At 38.9% G+C, this 19,303-nt stretch overlaps 1 protein-coding gene across 1 annotated transcript in view; it reads right to left on the bottom strand.

Annotated features, from left to right (window-relative positions):
• The window catches only part of MAOB (monoamine oxidase B), a 51,758-nt gene that overhangs the window by 11,827 nt on the left and 20,628 nt on the right, over positions 1-19,303 (bottom strand). The window contains exons 4-10 of the mRNA XM_062599591.1: positions 10,862-10,966; positions 9,670-9,761; positions 6,639-6,780; positions 5,215-5,364; positions 3,487-3,646; positions 1,949-2,045; positions 1,081-1,134 (exon numbers count right to left, since the gene is read on the bottom strand). Coding sequence (XP_062455575.1) covers positions 1,081-1,134; positions 1,949-2,045; positions 3,487-3,646; positions 5,215-5,364; positions 6,639-6,780; positions 9,670-9,761; positions 10,862-10,966 — 800 coding nt within the window. The remainder of the gene's footprint in view (positions 1-1,080; positions 1,135-1,948; positions 2,046-3,486; positions 3,647-5,214; positions 5,365-6,638; positions 6,781-9,669; positions 9,762-10,861; positions 10,967-19,303) is intronic.

Raw genomic sequence — 19,303 nt, 5'->3', positions numbered from 1 at the left:
GGCGGAACTTCCTGTGGTTCAGTTTCTGCCCGGTGCCTCTTGTCCTGTCACAGGGGACAACTGAAAAGAGGTTATCCCTGTCCCCTTGACACCATCCCTTCAGGTACTTATACACATTGATCAGATGCCCTCTCAGTCTTCTCTCCCCCAGGCTGAAGAGGCCCAGCTCTCGCAGCCATTCCTCATAGGGCAGACGCTCCAGCCCTCTGATCATCTTTGTAGCCCTATGCTGGACTCTCTCCAGTAGCTCCATGTCTCTCTTGGACTGTGGAGCCCAGAACTGGACACAGCACTTGAGGTGAGGCCTCACCAGGGCTGAACAGAGGATGTGCAGTGAAACAGTGTGAGACCAAAACTCATTACTCAAAATTTAATGTTAATAATAGAGGAAACAGCACTACTCTATGCATGTATGTGTTCTAACAAGACAGTAGAAAAAACCTTAATCCGCGGTCGAAGAGTGTGTCTTTCTACAACTAGAAGTGGAGAGCTGGAGGCAGCTTTTTGACCGCTTCAGGATGTTGAGATCCAGTTCACAGCAGCCACATCAAGGCTGCAGTGAGTTACAATGGCTGAAAAGACCCTCCAAGGGCCTGACGTAGGATGATTAGCAAAATCAAGTCCAATAGCCAAGCTTGTCCCTGCTAGCAAGCTTTCAAAGTGCTCAATGCACCTCCAGGAGGCTACAGGGATAGTAGTGGGAGAATGAGGCTGGCACCAGACCCTTCCTATAAAAAGTGACCTTAGCAACCAGCCTAGAGCAGCAGCTTAGGACAGTTTTTTGTACTGAGTACATGTAAGTAGAGCAGTCCTGTTGGAAACTGAGAACCTGAGAGTTTCCAAACTCCAGAGAGTTTCCAAAGGGCAGGGACTAAATGCAATGTTTCCTGCCAGTATCAGTGATGGCTCAATGTAATTCCCATAAAAACAAACAAGAGAGCTTCTTTCTTAAAGTAGCATTCCTGTGTACCATCACAAAGTTACAGACAGCTTCCTTGGAAACAGGGCATTATTTTTCCTGATCTGGTCATTTAAGACATAAGCTCAGATTCTATATAAGCCTTCAGTGTTTGCCCTTACCTTTCTTCTTTTGTGAGGTGCGTCAGTCTCCTACATTTTCGAGCGAGAATGAAGCTACAAAAAAGGAAGATCACAAACAATTCACTTTTATTATGTTATTACCTATCCTGCATTGATTAAAATGGTAGTATCTTATGATTCCAACTATCTAGCATCACTACTAGCTTTTGGCTCCCTATCCAAAATACTCATTTCACCTTTTTGTGTAATGGTACTTGCTATGCAAGCTCTCACACTGGACCCTGCTTGCAGAACTCACTATACAGGAAATCACTCTGTAGTCTTGTTTAGAAAATTTGTACGAGCTGTTTTCTCATCCTCTAAATTTTATACAGAAGTACATGTGGGCATATAACAATGAAAAGTGAAGCTTGGGATGCAACTGGCAATTATTGTTTAATAACTTTTTAAGATTGAATATATTCTTCCCTAGCTGTCTATAAAAAAATAATAATAATAATATATACTTCTAGAAATTCTCTAAATTCTTCATTTAAAGAATCAGAAGTTTGGGGGGAGGCAAAATATTTGGAGAAAACTTTAAATTTCTCCATTCTCCCTCATCTTTATTCTCCTTCCTTCTCTCTACTCTATCTTCTATTTTGCCAAATGAAAAGGAGAAAAAATAGGGAGAAAAAGAAAATAAAAAAAAATAGAATTTTATTTTTTGAAATTTACAAATAAATCGCAGGGAGAACTTTTTTGAAGGAAAAAAGCCATAGAGCAAAAACACTATACATTGAGCAACTCAACCCTTTAACTGTGTATTTTACTAAAGTTTTCCCCTTCAAAGCATCAGTGTTTCCATTTAAATTTCCTCTAAGACAAAATGAATAGACATTACCTAGACACCTTCTTTGTCTCTTACCCTATTATGGCAGGAAAGCTGCCATCAGGCTTAGTATCATCGAGTGTCAGACTAATTGCAGCATCTTCATCTTCAATGATCATGGTACCACAATAATCTGGTGATGATACGGAGAAAGTAGTTAGGAACCACGTATTCGAATATATGAACAGGCTCTGGAGAGTCTGAAATATTTCGAACTCAACTGAAAAAAGCCCTAAACAACTTGATCTAGATTGGCCCTGTGTTGAGCATGGTGTTGGTCCAGATGACATCCAGAGGCCTCTCCCAATCCGTATCATTCTTTGATTTTGTGATTCTAATATGGAAAGATATGAAAATGAAGACAACGAGAAATAAAAAAAAAAAGGAATGCCATCCCCATCAAGTGGCAAAGATTACGGTGCAGCTCCCTTGCTGATTTACAAGGCAGTGTAGTGTTACCTGGGCTCTGAGAAGTGCCAGGTCCTATTTAGAAGAGACAGTTTAGATCTAGATGTCATGACAATTACCAATCCTTTCCAAGTATCTTTAAAGCTGAAAGTCAATGAAGGACTCTCCTGTTGTTGAATTTATGATACAAAAATAAATTATTCTGCAACCCAGTTAGTAAGTTATTTTATTTCACAGAAGCAGATTGCTCTCAGATACTGAAGAGGTTCAAATATTCCTGGCACAATTGTTTCTATATATGACGTTTATCACAGACATACAAGGATATATTTATACAATGCTCTGAAAATCTGTTCTTCAAAGAAGAACAATCATTCTTAAAAGCACAGTGTGCAAACTATGAGTTTTACCAAGGAATGGGAGTCACCTCTTACCAGTCCATCCCAAAACCTTAAGGCCAAAATCCAGAACTCTTCGAATCATTCACTGACTAAAAAAAATCCTGTAATATCATAGTGACAAAGGGCAAGTAACATTTGCAGACAAATGAAGATGTTAACAATAAGGCTATGGACTCTTATTACAACCAGTGAAGAGAAATGGATAAACTCTACAGAGCAGTTCCTCTGAGATTCAAGTGAGTTCTAAATGAGATTAGAGGAAGGTGGAAGTATTCAGTATATAAATAGAGCCCAGGATGACACATCCAGATGGAAGGGTCTATGTGAAAACACCTTAATGAATCCTGCATAATGCACCCAAAAGGCAGAGTTGTTTCAGACTGGTAACTGACAGAATAAAACTGTCTATCACACCTCATTAGTACCTTTACATTACTGAACGAGTGGGAGAGCCTCACCTCATACCCAGCTGCCACCGAAGGAACAGGAGAGAACAACAAAAAACAACCAAGACAACAAGGAGCAGGCATGAGCCCACCCTGACCTCTCCCTTCATGCTTGCCCCCCTTTTTTTCCTCCACGCATCCACCCTTTCTTTCCACCTAGACTCTCAGGTTTCTCAATCAGGGAAAGGCAAGAATGGCATAGAACTGTATGAAATCTCCTTTTAAGGTCTGCCATCCCTTAAAAACAAAGCATGCTCTGCTACCACATACCCTCCCCCTCTCTCTATTCCTACTATCCCCTTCAGTTAAAACTTAATACCCTTCTTCTTCCAGAAAGTTTCCTTATAGTACACGATGCACTTGATGACTGAGCCCATGGGGATTCGGTTGATCAACTGATTTCTCATTGGGGGCAAAGGTGGGTTGAAATGAATCTTCAAACCAAGAGCTGGGGGAATGGCACTGATCACGTATTTGCCCTGGAAAAGAAATCATAAATAAACTAAATACAACCTCCACTGCTTCATGATAACTATATCACTCTAAGAACCTTGGCAGACATCTGTGAAGGTCACAGGGTATATCTTCTGAAGCAATTTTGGCCCTTATCACTAGAATTGTACAACTGAACCCTCACAAAATCCTGGTTGCTAGAACACCAAACAAGCATTATATAAACAACCACCTATACCAATGATGGGCAGTGGCTCTTTCCCCAGCACTTGAAATAAATCCAGTGGGAAGATTTTCTGTGTTAAGAGGGCCTCCTCAGCAAGTTTGCTGATGATACCAAACTGGAAGGAGTGGCTGATACATCTGAGGGCTGTGTTGCCATTCAGAGAGACCTGGACAGGCTGGAGAGTTGGGCAGAGAGGAACTTCATGAGGTTCAACAAGGGCAAGTGCAGAGTCCTGCATCTAGGGAAAAATAACCCTAGACATCAGTACAAGCTGGGGGCTGACCTTCTGGAGAGCAGCTCTGGAGAGAAGGACCTGGGAGTACTGGTGGATGACAAGTTGACCACGAGCCAGCAATGTGCCCTTGTGGCCAGGAAAGCCAGTGGTATCCTGAGGTGCATTGGGAAGACTGTTGCCAGCAATCAAGGGAGCAGATCCCGCCCCTCTACTCGGCCCTAGTGAGGCCTCATCTCGAGTACTGTGTCCAGTTCTGGGCTCCACAGTCCAAGAGAGACATGGAGCTACTGGAGAGAGTCAAGCATAGGGCTACAAAGATGATCAGAGGGCTGGAGCGTCTGCCCTATGAGGAATGGCTGCGAGAGCTGGGCCTCTTCAGCCTGGGGGAGAGAAGACTGAGAGGGCATCCGATCAATGTGTATAAGTACCTGAAGGGATGGTGTCAAGGGGACAGGGATAACCTCTTTTCAGTAGTCCCCTGTGACAGGACAAGAGGCACCGGGCAGAAACTGAACCACAGGAAGTTCCGCCTGAACATGAGGGGGAATTTCTTCCCTGTGAGAGTGACGGAGCACTGGCACAGGTTGCCCAGAGAGGTTGTGGAGTCTCCTTCTCTGGAGATATTCAAAGCCTGCCTGGATACAACCCTGTTTAACATGTTGTAGGTGACCCTGCTGAGCAGGGAGGTTGGACTAGATGATCTCCAGAGGTCCCTTCCAACCTTACTGATTCTATGATTTTAAGAGCCTATTAGTCTCCTTTCTGTCTGGATTCTCTATTACAATTTGGAAAGCAGAGCTTCAAATGCTTTTCACATAAAAGGTATTATTAAGCTTCATTTTTATTTTCATCTTACAAGAGCTCTTCCCTTCTGAAGCTAACTGAACACAAAGGAAGGATGCTACTGAGGGAAAATTTTGAACATGTACTTTATTATTTCATGCTTTTCAGGCACCATTTTAAAGCTCTGCCATCAGTTACTCAAGGACAACAAGAAAATGTGACCCTTTGTCATAGTCGCTTATCTCCTGTACATTTTGGTACAAAATTTTGGAGAAGCCAAAAAGGAAAAAAATAAAGATTTCCAAGCATCTCAGAACAAGTATTTGCTTTAACGTAAACGGTCTCATTACCTCATATAAGTCATGATCTAAAGTTTCTACTATGACATTTTCTCCCGACTGGTCAATGCGGACTACTGGCTTCCCTAGCTTCACTCGGCCTCCCAGTCGTTCCATCATTTTCTCACTAATCTGGCCAGAGCCTCCAATAAACTTCCTTTCCTGAAACACAGAAAAAGACAACTTAGCAAAGTGGAAACAGCAGAGCATGTAAAGTTTGTATCATGACAAACATTTTTCTCGGGATTCAAAACAACCCCAATCTTCTATTATCAAACTTTTCTGGGAAAGTTTGGCAGTTTCACTTGGAAAATGTATCTGCATTATTCTCCAGTTCAGTGAACTTCTGCACTTCTTTGTCTTACCACCAGCAAAAATAAAAAGTTTCAGCAACCTCATGAGAAAACCCATTCTTATATGACCTTCAAATGGATTCTGCAGACCTGTATGAATCAGTAACACTTCTTAGAAGAACTTCAAATTTTAAACCTTTGTTGAGTTTGCTCTTATCCCTGTGCATCAGAAACAGGAACCCTGACTCTCATGATAAATAACAGGGTATAAGAAATGAAGCAGTTCACACCAAAAAATTATTCAGTGATATCTAATCTAACTCAAATTAAACTCAGATCACCTCTAACATACAGCAGGATTCAAAGAAATTTTATATAATGTATTAATAATTAATTTATTCATAATTAGTTATTTATGTATTTAATGCATTCTAATATATATTCTAATGTAGTCTTTTTTATTTTTATGCATTTACATATTTATAATTAAGTTACATTTCTAAAACCCTAATTATTCCAAATATAATCAGTTATGTATAATTTACATTTCCACAGTAGAAGACCATTAGCTGATTCTTTACTTTATTGAAATGCACCAGTTTTCAAATATTTTAGAGCAATATCATACATAAGTAAGTGTGTCCATTTTCTTCAGAACTATTTGAAAATCTTAACAGCTTTGATCCTTGGAAGCTTGTGTCTTTAGTAACTCAGCTCAGGACTGTATTTCCAGTATTAGTTTGGAGCTTTCTGCATACTCCTGCAAAACTATTCCCACTAGCTGCTTCTGAAGTAGTAAGCCTTGCATCAGCCTCATGACAGAAGGAAGCATAACTAATACTCTCTTTTTTAAAAGTAGATAAGCAAAGCAGGTATTCTAACCAGAGACTAAGAGAAAGTCAGAGTCAGGAACCAATACAAATCTGCTGGTCCTTGGGCCAATGCCTTAAACACAGGAACAGACTTTACACTGGTGTTGTAAGATCCAGATTAATGTGCAAGTCAATAGAACTAGTTATGAGTGTGCTGTTAGGTCAAAATCATGGAAGTCTCAGTTTGTGCTTTCAATTAAAATAAACAAGCAAAACAACCAAGTGTAAACATGACCTCCCAAAAGCAGCAGATGATGATGGTCAATAGTACCTGCCCTCCATTGGTTGTTGAGAATATCCTGGCTGTTCCCCCACATTGCTTCACGTACCACAAAAACCAAAGGGCAGAGACCTCGTGGGGTTCAGAAGTGACGTCTACATTCACAAACAGAGTTGCAAAATTCTTGGCAGCCCTGCACCAAAGATGAGAAAATGAGCTAGGATAAAAGCTGAAAGAAGATGTCAATCTTGTTCATTAGCAGGGGAGAAATCATCTTTGGCAACCTCTTCTGTTGAAGTTGAGGGCAAAGTATTCTTTGATTCAGCTGAAACAAGGAACAATACCAATTGTTTTTACATAACATCTTTTTAAAGAATCCCACAAGAAATACTAATCAAAAAATGCTGTATTCCAGCAAAATCAGTGCTCCAGAAGACCTAAGAGCCAAAAGAAGTTTATTGCACTTTCTGCTACTAATACAAAATGACAGTTTTCTGTCACACTAGACTCAGAATTAAGGGCTCTCACATCTTCCTTGGACTCCAAAACTACTATCCTATAGAGCCCCCAAGTTTCACCCTAGATCTGCTGTTCTTTCTGCACTTGCTGAATGCCTGTCCCTCAGCCAAGCACATAATGTAGAGATTATCCAACATCAGTCATCTACAAGTTATCCATCTAGTCTAAACCAATTATCCAAATTCAGCACCCCCTGACTGCTGTCTCCTCCACTGCATTAGGCAGGATACACACCAAGGTAGGTACGTAGCAAGAACACACCAAGGGAAGAAGTGTAAGCAGGAAGCAAAAAAAGGAGGAAAACAGAAAAGAAGGAAGGCCTCAAGACAGGAGACAGTATGTAAAAATTCACATTTAAGTGTCAAGAAAAGGGAAAGGCTACTTTCAGTTGGTACATTTAAATGGTGGTCTGGGACCTGTGGTGAGGAACACAGAAGTGTAAAATTGGCCTGTGTTTGAAGAAGGATTCTCACTTTCTGTGTCCTGCAGTTGATGCTTTCATTTCAAAAATAAGAAAAATGGCAGTTCTACTGGAAATTATTGTATAAACCTGACAAAGATTTTTGGGGTACACTAAAAAAAGAGTTAAAGACTGAGGCAAACATTCTTCCTGTTAAAAGTAAACACTTCATCTGTCTTCACTCTGAAGAGGATTTAAAATGATAAGAAGGACAGGAGCAGAAGTTGCTCAGCTTAACTGTATTATGACTGCCAGAGATTGAGCCTTCACAAGTATTTCATCAGGTACCAGGCAATCAATAACCTCCAAACCAGTATAGAAACCACATTCAGTTATTTCTTCCTACATTCCATCTTCAGACTATAGTAATTTGAACCTTCTGAGCTGCAGCTCTACATAGAAAATAACATCTTCTGTTCTTGATAAAAATGCAAAGTCCAGCTAAGTAAAAAGCTAAGAATCAAGCTGCCCCCTGGGGAGACATGTTTTCTGAACTACAAGACGACTTTGGCTTCATTCTTGACAATCAAAAATAATGCAGAAAACATTTATCAATTTCTGTCTGTATGAATGCATAGTGTAAAATATCAGCTCTGAGAGATGTTTTGTGTAATGGGAGAATTAATATCTGTATTTATTAATATTTCTCAGGCATAAGCTGTCAGAGAATGGTTAAATTCTCATAATTTTGGCCATTTTCCCATTGTGCTTTCCAGCATTTCAGTTTCCCAATTTCACCTGATGTTCTACCTAAAAATGGCAGTTTGATTTCAATCAAGAGCACATGGGTTGTTCCAGCATGCAACTCTAGCCAAAAGCAAATCTGTCCAGTCTTTTGATGAGAGCAAATAATAGAAGACTACCCATCTGGATCACTACCTTCCAGGGTGGGAAGTTTTTAAAGTGCATTACCCAAATCTCATAAAAAATGAGCAAATCAAGCTGAGATGCACATATAAAATCTGAAAAGCATCACAGAATTATGGGAGGCTGACAGTTATGTTAACATTCAGGTGAAATGTCAAGTCCTATTCCATCACCGAGTTTGAAAAAAGTATGACTGTAGTCACATTTGCTATTGGATATTAAATGACCACCAGTGTGTGACAATTTTCTAACTTATATAGTTCCTTATCAAATTATAAATTAAGATGACCAGTAAAATGGCCAGAATTCATTTCTATTTGGTTTTACTCAATATGGATGATGATACAAATAAGAAAGGCTTTCTGCATGCCTCTGTTCAACTTTTGTTAAAAATGAAAATAAAATGACATGAAAATGAAAAATTTTGGACAAGAGCCTACTGTCCATTAACAACAATCATGTTGTTCTCTAGCACCTGGTTGAAACTATAAAAATTCCCCTGTCAATGACAACGTCAGCTCAAGTGTGAACTAGCAAGCTTGCGCACTAAGCAGGCACTGGCTCTCTGCGGAAGGGTGTTGGGTGTTTATAAATTCTGATGCTGTTGCTATAGAAATCAATCTGCTTTACAGAATGTAAATCAAATTGTTCTTGAATAGCAAGTAAAGAAAAACTGCCTTGATGTATACATAAAAAGAAGAAGTATTTTCAGTTTGTCTAGGTGGTATACATTGCAGCAGCTAAAGAGTAGGAGGATGGGCATTACAGTGGTTTTAGTGCCATTCTGAGATGGATGTTTTTCTTATAATACTTTGGCAAAATCAGCTGGCCCAGCACAGGATACATGTATGCTGTTTCATCAGAAGTTTGATTCAAAAACCTACTGTAATCAAAGCATGTTTCTTTTAATGGTTAACAAACAAAGAGAGAGCGTACACAACAGATGGAGGTACTACCTGTGGCTTCAAAGTTAACGCTTTCCCATGTTAAATGTACATTTTCCTCTTCTCTTTATTTTAATCTAAATAGTTATAGAAATAGAGTGGAATCCACTATGTGCGTCCTTATTTGTGCTGGTAACTCTTGTGGTTCACTATTAACTGATTTCCCCATCTCTTAAAAAAAAAATCTACTCTACTCTAGTTGTAGTTGTATCTGTTTCCAAGCAGTTGCAGCTATCTGGAGCACTGAGGAATACAAATATAATGTGTTATATACTTGCATAGAGCTTCTTACTTTGTCCAGCAAATTTTATCTATGAAATCTTTCATAGTCATTTTGTCCCATTCTTCTGCATGTGGAGCCTTCCATGGAGCTTCACTGGGAATCTAAGCAGACAAAATTGCATTCATCAGGAAATGTATGAGTGGCATAAAAACAAACAACAGTTAATTGGCTGATTTCAGCTTACAGTGAGGAAATCTGGACTGTAACTTAGGTTATTTTTCAAAATAATACTTGTGTAGTCTTCTAATATTAATTTTTCAATAATTTGTTCAGCGAGGGTTTTTTTTGTTTTGTCTTGTTTATTTAAGAAATACAGTTCCCCCTTTGGGTTAGAAGTAAAAGTTTAGGGAAAAAAAAAAAAAGGAGAGCGGAAACATTAGAAATATTAGAAGCTGAATAAAAGAGGAACACATAATGCAAATATATAAAATGGACAGAGAAAGGGAGGAGACGAAACTTCTGCTTTATCCACAATATTTGCTTCGTCACAAACATAATCTCAACTTTATGAAGTAATTTAGCCTGTAAATTCCTGACAAGAAATACAGTGAACCTAATAAGGAATGATCTTACAGTTAAGAATGGATACTGTTTATAGAATTGAGAACTTTGGCTAGAAAGGCAACGTGCAGTGCTAGGAAGCAGCAACAGGTTATTCTGAACTTCTCCTGTTCATATATATAAGCACCAGCAACCTCTTTTTAAAATCTTATGGCTCAATCAATGTAACACATACAACACTAGTAATATAAACTAAAACAACTGAGTTAAATTTGAGGGTGGATAGGCATATGTTATAGGTCTAACCTGTAGGTCAACCAACGTTTTAGGGGTAAAACCCCTAAAATGCTATTCTACCCAATAAACCTGAAGTGCTACTTAGCACTTGCCAAGCAAAGTGCTAAAATCACACACATGAACCCTAATGTTCATCTAATTAGAAAAATGAAGGCGTGACTGCAGACCCAGTGACATGGTCTCCAGAGTGAACTGGGCAGGACACCTCTATTGCATGTGCTCTTATCATCAGTATATATCAAAATCTAAACCACAATGCTGCTCTTACCTGCACCAGCCACATCCAAGCTGGAGCAGGTTTCCCTATCTGCATTCCCATCTCATTCACACTCTGCCACATCGATCAACCTCTTCTGCAGACAAAGCCGAGCAGCTTGCTCGGCTACAAGTCCTCATGCCATACCTCCTTTCCCATTTCATCCATGGTCCTCCACAGGTTGTTGTAGTCCAGGTAGGCCAAAGGATTCCACATAGGTGGGAATGGACCTTTAAAAGGGTAAGATTTACCCTACAAGATGAAAAACAAATAAAAATACATTACCACTCCATAAGTAACTTCTATTTAGCAAGTCAGCCTTGTTCTGAATTTTGGAGCTACTCATCACTTGTGCAGATACTGTGTAGATATGTCAAAGACAAAGCAAATCAGTTTGTTTTTAGACACCTAGCTTCCCAGATTTAGATGTAGGAAACATGTATACTGCTGTGCTCAAGAAAATCAGGACAACATCAGAATGGGTTATTCCAACTATTGATTTTGTTCTGAGCTTCCTGCTCTGCCAAAGGCAATCCTGAATTATTCCCTCTGAGTTAATTCAAGTCTTATGAATTCCCCGTGGTATTTCTTTATGAGTGTACAGCTAAGATACACATAAACCATATTTTTGTTTTAGTATTCTTGTATTTCACTGCATTTGAACTACTGAAAGAGGAAGTTTGGACATCTTTTGTGCTGAATTCTAGGGCAATAAGTCTCATAAAGAACAAGAACAAATCTCAACTTGGAAAAATAAGAACAATCATAAGAGTGAGTCTCCTGTGTGAGCTACATTCAAGAGCTTCTAAGACATTACCTAAAGCCTGATCCTTATTTCCTACACAGACATTGCTCCAGATGTCATCAGAATTTTATTTGAAAAAAAGACTGCAAGACTTGGATATACACAGAAACAAAAGTAGTATCACCAAAGAAAGACTACACATAGCACTGAGTGACTTCCAACAAACTGAAACATTTCAGCTCTATCTACATCTGATGAATTTATGCTTTTGCAAATACAATCTTTCTGAGGTTTAGGTAAAATTTGCCTATTTCTATCAAACAGCTAGGAATAGCATTCTGCATACCTGTTGGTGCTGTATGATCGCTAAAGAAAAGCAAGCCTTACAGATCAAAAAATATGTACCTAGATGCACAAAGCATTTATTTTTCCAAAATTCTACATCTAAATCAGCAGCATATAAGCTGCAGTAAAAATGACCTCTTCTGATCATTTGACATAATATTTCAACATTAGTACTAGAGTAGTTCAAAGCATTTCTTACCATTGCTGTTTTTTCAGGGCTCAGTGATATTTAATACTGGGCATATGCAGATTTTGGAAACTGATTCATAATACCACTTTCAATGCTTCCAAAAACATAACATCAGTGTCAACAGCTAGAGGTCGATCTGCTACTGTACAGGGCTCTGGCTGCTTACAGAGACTGTTGCTGTAGTAGGGGACATAGCATACTGAAGTAGCTGAAACTACAGGAAGCAAATTCATGTAACCCAAAAAGAGTTGGAAATAAACAAACAGGGAAAGAAGAAATACAGTGTAAAACATCAGGAATCTTACAATTCCCAAAGGTTTTTATCATTCATCTGTTTTGAAGATGTCATGTCAACCAATGTTTGTCTTAGTTACACTGGACCTTTATAACATAGTGGTATAGAAATAAATTTCCTATATACATCAGCCCCACTTCAGGTCAAGCAGATAACATAAAAAGAGAGGTTATTACAGGGGAGAAAAATATACAGCATGGCAATTGAATAGAGTATGGGAAGATACAGGTTTTAGCTCCTTCATGAAAAGTCATCAGTATCTCACTTCATATCAGGAACTCACAGGAAAGTCTGTTTTTTAAAAGGCATAAGACAGTTGTCTTATGTCTTATGTCAAGCTCCCCTAAACACACAAGTTGAAGCCCCCTGCGCCAACAATCCTGATATTTTTTATAGCATGATATAAACATACATATAACGAGCTTTCATTCTAAGAAACTGAACAGTGTAATGAATTTTCTGCATCACTGAATGAGCTCAGATATTCCCTTAGCTAAACTGTTTAAACCTTCAAGTAATAGATTCAAATTTCACCATGATGTCATGCTACATGTTAATGCACAATTACGTGGGTTCGTAGGGTATGTACCCTACTGAATACCCTCTGCTGAAACAGGTACATCACACTCAACTTAAAATTCTAATAATGACATTTGTAAAACCACAGAAACAATAAGATACAAAGTGAGTTAGGAGGAAAAAGAGAAATAGTAGAGAGACACATCAGGCTATAATTCAATACCTATCTCAAATACACAGTTTTTCACCTGCTGCACTGTAGAAAACTGCCCTGCTTTTGGTTTTCTTATCAATAACAACTAAAAATGTGCATCTTTGGGACTCAGCTTCAGTAAGACATGGCAACTAGCTGTACCAAATGATAGCTATAGCAGCTGAGATAGAGAGGTAGGCCTACTTAGAAAACTGTAACAATGTTGTCAGGGTATTTTGCATTATTTTATTTCTTTTAGAGGAAAAGAAGACCTTGAGCTAGCCGTTCCCCTCTTTTACAAACGGTTCAGGAGCTCATATATTTAGTTATGCTGATGGATATCCTATAAATAAAAGGATAGATTGATTAGAAAATATATATTTACTATAAGAAAATACAGATAACTAATAGTGCAAACTTCCAACATTAAGACATACCAAAATACCCTCTAAATATTTTTCAATATTTAATTTGACATTTCAGCTCTGGTTGTCACAGAGTTTTATGAAATTCGGTCAGCAAAAGTAATTCCATTTTAAGTGAAGCATAGCCAGGCACAGTGGCTTGAAAGATGTATCCTGAAATGGAAAGCAGCTAAGTGAAGACAATCTGTTTCTGCCATATAATAGTCCATCTTCACTCTGCCACATTAGTCACACAATCTCTCACATTGTTGTCTTGTCTGAAAAAAAGGTAGAATGAGAGAAAGTAATACTGAAGGAATTTCTAGGAAGGGAACATGAGATTCTGATTTGTATTTGAAAATGAATATAATTATTAGTACTATTCAGCTGGGAGGAGCTGAGTAGCACTTGGAGTCTCCTTCCTACCAAAACTGATTTTTTTCATTGTTTTCTGAGACTAAGAGATAGCTTTACAAAAAGCATTCAGATGTCTAAGAAGCACAGATTTCAAGGGATCATGGTCCTAAATACTCTTTGAATCTGGCCTGTATGTGGCTTTCAACGTCTAAATACAACCTGGCAGACACACCAGACAATTGTGTTTAAAGCAGAAGATAATGTTGGGATCACTAGTTTTGTTTCTTGGATACTCCACATTCCTATTTGCCTTCTAAAAAATGATACCTGATACACAGTTTTACAGCCCTCTATGAAACCCTGTAGTTCAGCCAGCTGTTCCTGTTTGAAATACACATTTGTCTAATTCTATTTTTCTGTAGACTTCAATCAACTTCTCCAAGGGAAAAAAAAATCAGTTCTTAAAATCAAATGTAATTGAAGCTTTTCTCCCAGTAGACTGAATTAAATAAGCTATGTGGAAACATAGCTCCTTTTCTTTATCTCCCAGGAAACAGACCCTGTGGTCTGGAAGGACTAAGACTAGCGAAGTTTCTTTCTCCTCAATTTTAATTAAGAAATTCATACTTTTTTCAGTTCCTTTTTCTTATTTCTTTCATCTTCATGCTGCCATCAGGTCACAGCAACCAGGCTTCCATGAATTTCACTGAAGAGGTGTAAACACCTCTTCGTGAGATTTTTTTTTTTTTGACAGATATCACTTTGCAGATTTGCTGTACATAATGTACATAATCTCTCCCACTTTAGACTGTTGTAATACAAGTATTATCCCTTTTTTAACTAAAAAGGCCTAATTACAAACTCACCTGTTGCAACTACTGCCAGGTAGCTGGCAGAGAAAAGGAAAGATGGCCCTTTATTTACAAGGCAGGTCCAATGAGAGAGAATGAGACCAGCTTTCCCTACGTTTCTGCCAGTGACTGCTATTCATTCACAGCATGGAGAACATCTCTTGTTGGCGTCTGGAAGATATTTTCATCTATCTCTGCCTATTCAAACTTCAGAATCTCTTTTGAGGGTATCAGTGAGAGTGATTAATGGCATTGTGTTTTGTGACAGGAACGTATGCACCTTATATCCAGGAAAGAGTTGAAGCAACACAGATCTTCATTCATGAAACTACAAAGTCGCTGTTGTAAATTAAGTGCTTTTCAACTTACTTGGCTTCCTTTTCATGACACTGAATAGTAACTAGCTTTATAAAGATTCGGACAAGCTCTTCTTGGTTCTCTAAGTTTTTACAGTTTGTCAACAGAACAGGGGAAAAACAAAAGATAGGATGCCATTTCACCTCACTTAACACTGACGGCAACTAAGTCTCATATACTTTTCTTTATCTGAGTGCACTCTAGTTAAGGTATACAAAGAAAAATGAAAATAATTCTATCTAGTCATTCAAAATCCATTTAAGCTGTTATGCTATACACTATACACTATGCCAAGAGATATTTGCAAAGCAGGTCAAAGACTTAAATAAATCATATTGCTTAAGCCTTGGTGCACTAATAGCACAGAATATGTACAACTACATGCTATATGCTATACTTTTAGATACAGCAATCACTTATCCAACTTCTAACTAATCCCAATATAACAGGGTCATCACATTTTTTACACACAAACAAGACTACAGCAAACTGCATATTAATAAACACAATAGTCCTGAAAATAAATGACATCCAGGAGGTCTGTAATTTTCTTTTTCCTGTAGATCTATTGTAGATAAGTAACTGGCCTTTTAATTTTGGTGCAGACTTGTGGGTCTAGTTAAAAGTGTGTATAAGATTAAATATACAATATCTTTCAGCAGGGTATCTTCAGTGACATGCTGCAGACTGTTTTCATGTTAGAACTGTGCCAAGAGTTGCCAAGTTGTATCCACTTGCCAAAGTTAAGAAGGCATGACATACACATTCAGATACACCTGGCCAGAGCTGCAGGCAGATTCCTGGGTATAAGGAAACTCCATCCTCTTACAGAGAACCTAACTGTGGGAATGGGGAATCAGCAACTCTACTTGCTGTTAAAAAAAAAAATCTAGTACCTAGGGAGGGGATGCTGCATGTCTAACCCAGCATTTTGACTAGAAAGACCCCATGGGTCTTTCATACATAGGGTGTATGCAATGTTTCACAGTCTGCCTTTTGCTGCTAAGGAAGCCACCACATGTGATTATCACCACATAAGGAATGTTCCAAGTGCAGCTCACTTTGTCAAAAGAGCTAGTTATCTGGCTAGCTGTTAGCACTATCAGCAGTCTGTGCTGAGACAACACAGGGTTTATAATGAATAAGTGTTATTACAACTTTATAGCAGTGATGCTATAATCAGGAGATATTCCAGGAAGGATCATGATACTAGCCCATAGAAAGTTTTGGTGGAAAAAAGGATGTGGAAAGGTGACAGCAAACATTCATATCATCAATGGAAGTGGGGAACCTACCAAAGACTAATGACCGGATTTTGAGAAACAAGCTCCATTGGTCTAGGTTTTCTTTGCAAGCTCTCCATCAATGAAAATAGGATTAGAGAGAGTTCAGTTGGTCTCAGAGTCAGGAAAAAAAGACATCAAGTTCTGCAAAAACTGATATGGCAAACCAGTCATCCAAATAAATGTTTTGCATAGAGTTTTGCAATAGCACAGTAAACCAATTCCACAACTATTTTACTTAGCAAAGGAACCTGTGTTACAGATAACAGAAGATCTGGTTTTTTTAAAGTGCAAAAATGTTTGCCTGGAATTGCATGAAAGTGAAGTGTAATTTGAATTAACCAAATAAACCTACTGATAACTAGACCATCATAATAGTTTGATGTGTTTCCATATTTTAGCACTTTTCTTTCAAGGAATTGTTAAATGGCGATAATAAAAATTGCCTGGACTATACATACTCTTATTTGCTTTCTTTAAGATAAGGATGTCATTTTGGTGAGGGAAATGAGTCAAAGATCAGAAATTACTAATCTACTTATCTAAATCAGGGTCCTGAACCCTCTCTTGGACAGCTAAGAAGTTACCTGATTTTAAGAAGCATTTAACGTCTGCTCACTAGTTAAGTGGGAGTACTGGTAGGAGACTTTGAAATCTCAGATGTTTCTGTTTTTTTTTTTTCCTTAAATCTGGATTTATGAACATAACTTTTATTACACTACTCAAAAGCAATGGTGTTCAGGCAGCAATTAGCCTATCAAATACTATTTGCAGAGCTATACTAATTTTCTCACTAATGCTGTTGAATAAGCATTTTCACAAATGAAAGGAACATACTAATCTCCTTTCAAAGACCATGAAAAAGGCTGTTTAACAAGTCGGGGAAAAGCAAAATTGTAGTGCAAGAAATATAATTTCAAGTTGCTGTGAAGATATCACTCCCTACATAAGCAAGACCAAAAATAATCTCACAACAGAACCTGGCATTAAAGAAGATTAAAGAGGGAAAAACACAGAACCCAATCAAATTGGTAAAGCCTAATTAACAGAGATCCTCCCAGGGAGCAACAAAATGCATTCTTTTCATTTTGTAGTACAAAGAAGTTGCATATATTACTTGTATTAAAAAGCCTCTAAAATGAATTTAATTAACAATGAAAGGGTTGACTTTGCCTTTGGGAACATGTAAAAACAGCAGCTGATTTTACAAGATGCACTGTGATGCCTGATAGTGTAGTAAGAGAAGAATTAAAACCTTTAGGTTTCATTGCCTCTTTGGGTTCACAGAAAATTTTGCGGTCCAGAATTTAACTAGATTTGGCTGGAGTCACAAAGGTTAGGTCAGCATGTGAATTCAAATTCACTCAGAGCAGACAGACCTTTGTACACTTTGGAATCTGGCTTACAAGCTGTGACTTACATTTTGAGAGTACTGCTTAAATTTCAGGGAGTACACAAACATTTCTGTTGGCTAGTCAGGCCTGAGCTGCTTATAATGCTTGTGGAGTACAGTAGGAAAATCACGAGCAAGACATATGCCTGAGAGAGAAAGACCTCTTAGCAATGACTTACAGTTACATGAAAAGCAAAAAGCCAAAGATTATTACACTGATTTGGCCACTCAACAGCGCATGCGACTGCTATATGATGTATAATGCTCATCATCTAATTCCTTAACTGCTCTAAGTAACACTTTCACTATGACAGTATTCTTCCATAGTTGTGTTCTTCCACAGGAAAAAAGAAAATAAAAGATTAAAAATAAATGTAATGAAATTAGGAGATTTAAATTGGAAGATACTGACTGGAATACCTCCTCTCTAACTCTTGCTTGGCTGCCAGGGCATCCCGGCAAAAAAAGGATGTCTCTCTTCAGGAGCATGCTCACAGTCAGCCACTCTGGGAGCCTGAGTCTGCAACTCTGCCTGAATGTAACCTGCAGGCAGGCTCTTAGGATGGCCTGGGAGCACTTCAACCTGTTTTGGCTCTCCCTGGAGGTTACCAGTGTCTCTGGAGATTTTCAACGCTTGACTGGACATTGCCCTAGCAACCCGAATTAACTGTGAGGTCCACCCTGCTCTGAGCCTGGTTTGGACTGGGGCCCTCCAAGTGCCACCAGGTCAGATTTTTCCATGATTCTGTACAAGGCACTATGCCAATCTCACAGACACCTGACAACACTTAGACCAAGCACACCTTCCAGCACCAAATTGCCATGTATAGCCATCCCCTTGGCATATGTGACAGCATCACCTGCCTTCTACCAGCTCACTGGAGTGAGCCTAGGCCCTTAGCTTTCCTTACTGCTCCGAGTCTTTTTAACTCACAGATGCAGGCACTAGCCAAAGTGGCAAGCATCCCCCCCTGCCAAGGCTTGGATTCCCTGAATACCTACCTGGAGCAGAGTGGCTCCCTGATCTCCAAATTTCTGGATACAAGTCATACTATTGTATAGGTTCCCTTAACTTGTGTCCTAATGCCTGGAGGAAGTCTGCTGGCCCAGCCCTGAGCTGGGAAAAAGCCTTAGCTCCCCAATTCAAGACCTTTTCCACCAACAACATACAAGCAAACACAGGGCATGCCCCCCTGTGCCAGCAGGGATATGTGGAGAGACATATCCCCAAATGTCAGCAAGTCCTGTCAGCGCTGAGCAATGAAGAAGGCTGAGAACCGTGACTCACTTCAGCACTCACAGCCCAGGGCTAAAAGAAATCCATAGATAATGCTAAGAGGTCCTGAGCAACATGACCTACCTCTGGCAACTCATAAGATAAGATACTTGTGGTCAAGGAAACCCAGATCACACTTGGCAAGAGCCCAAACCTCTATTTTTGTACCACACTTTGTTCTTAGTCAAAAAGCTTGTTAGAAAACAACACACCATTTCAGTCAGCATACTAACACCAATATTCCCCTACAAGGTAGTTCTTAAAACAGTCATGCTTTTTGCAGCTGTTGATGACAGATGACCTGTACTCCAGCTCCAACTTTGGCAATATCAAGCTTACTTCAGTGAGTTCTGGCAGCATTTTGTGACCTCCTATGCTAGG

The sequence above is a fragment of the Rhea pennata genome, chromosome 1 (assembly GCF_028389875.1).
Source record: "Rhea pennata isolate bPtePen1 chromosome 1, bPtePen1.pri, whole genome shotgun sequence".
Classification (NCBI taxonomy): domain Eukaryota; kingdom Metazoa; phylum Chordata; class Aves; order Rheiformes; family Rheidae; genus Rhea; species Rhea pennata.
The sequence above is the reverse complement of the archived record's forward strand: the minus strand, read 5'-3'. Positions and strand labels throughout refer to the sequence as shown.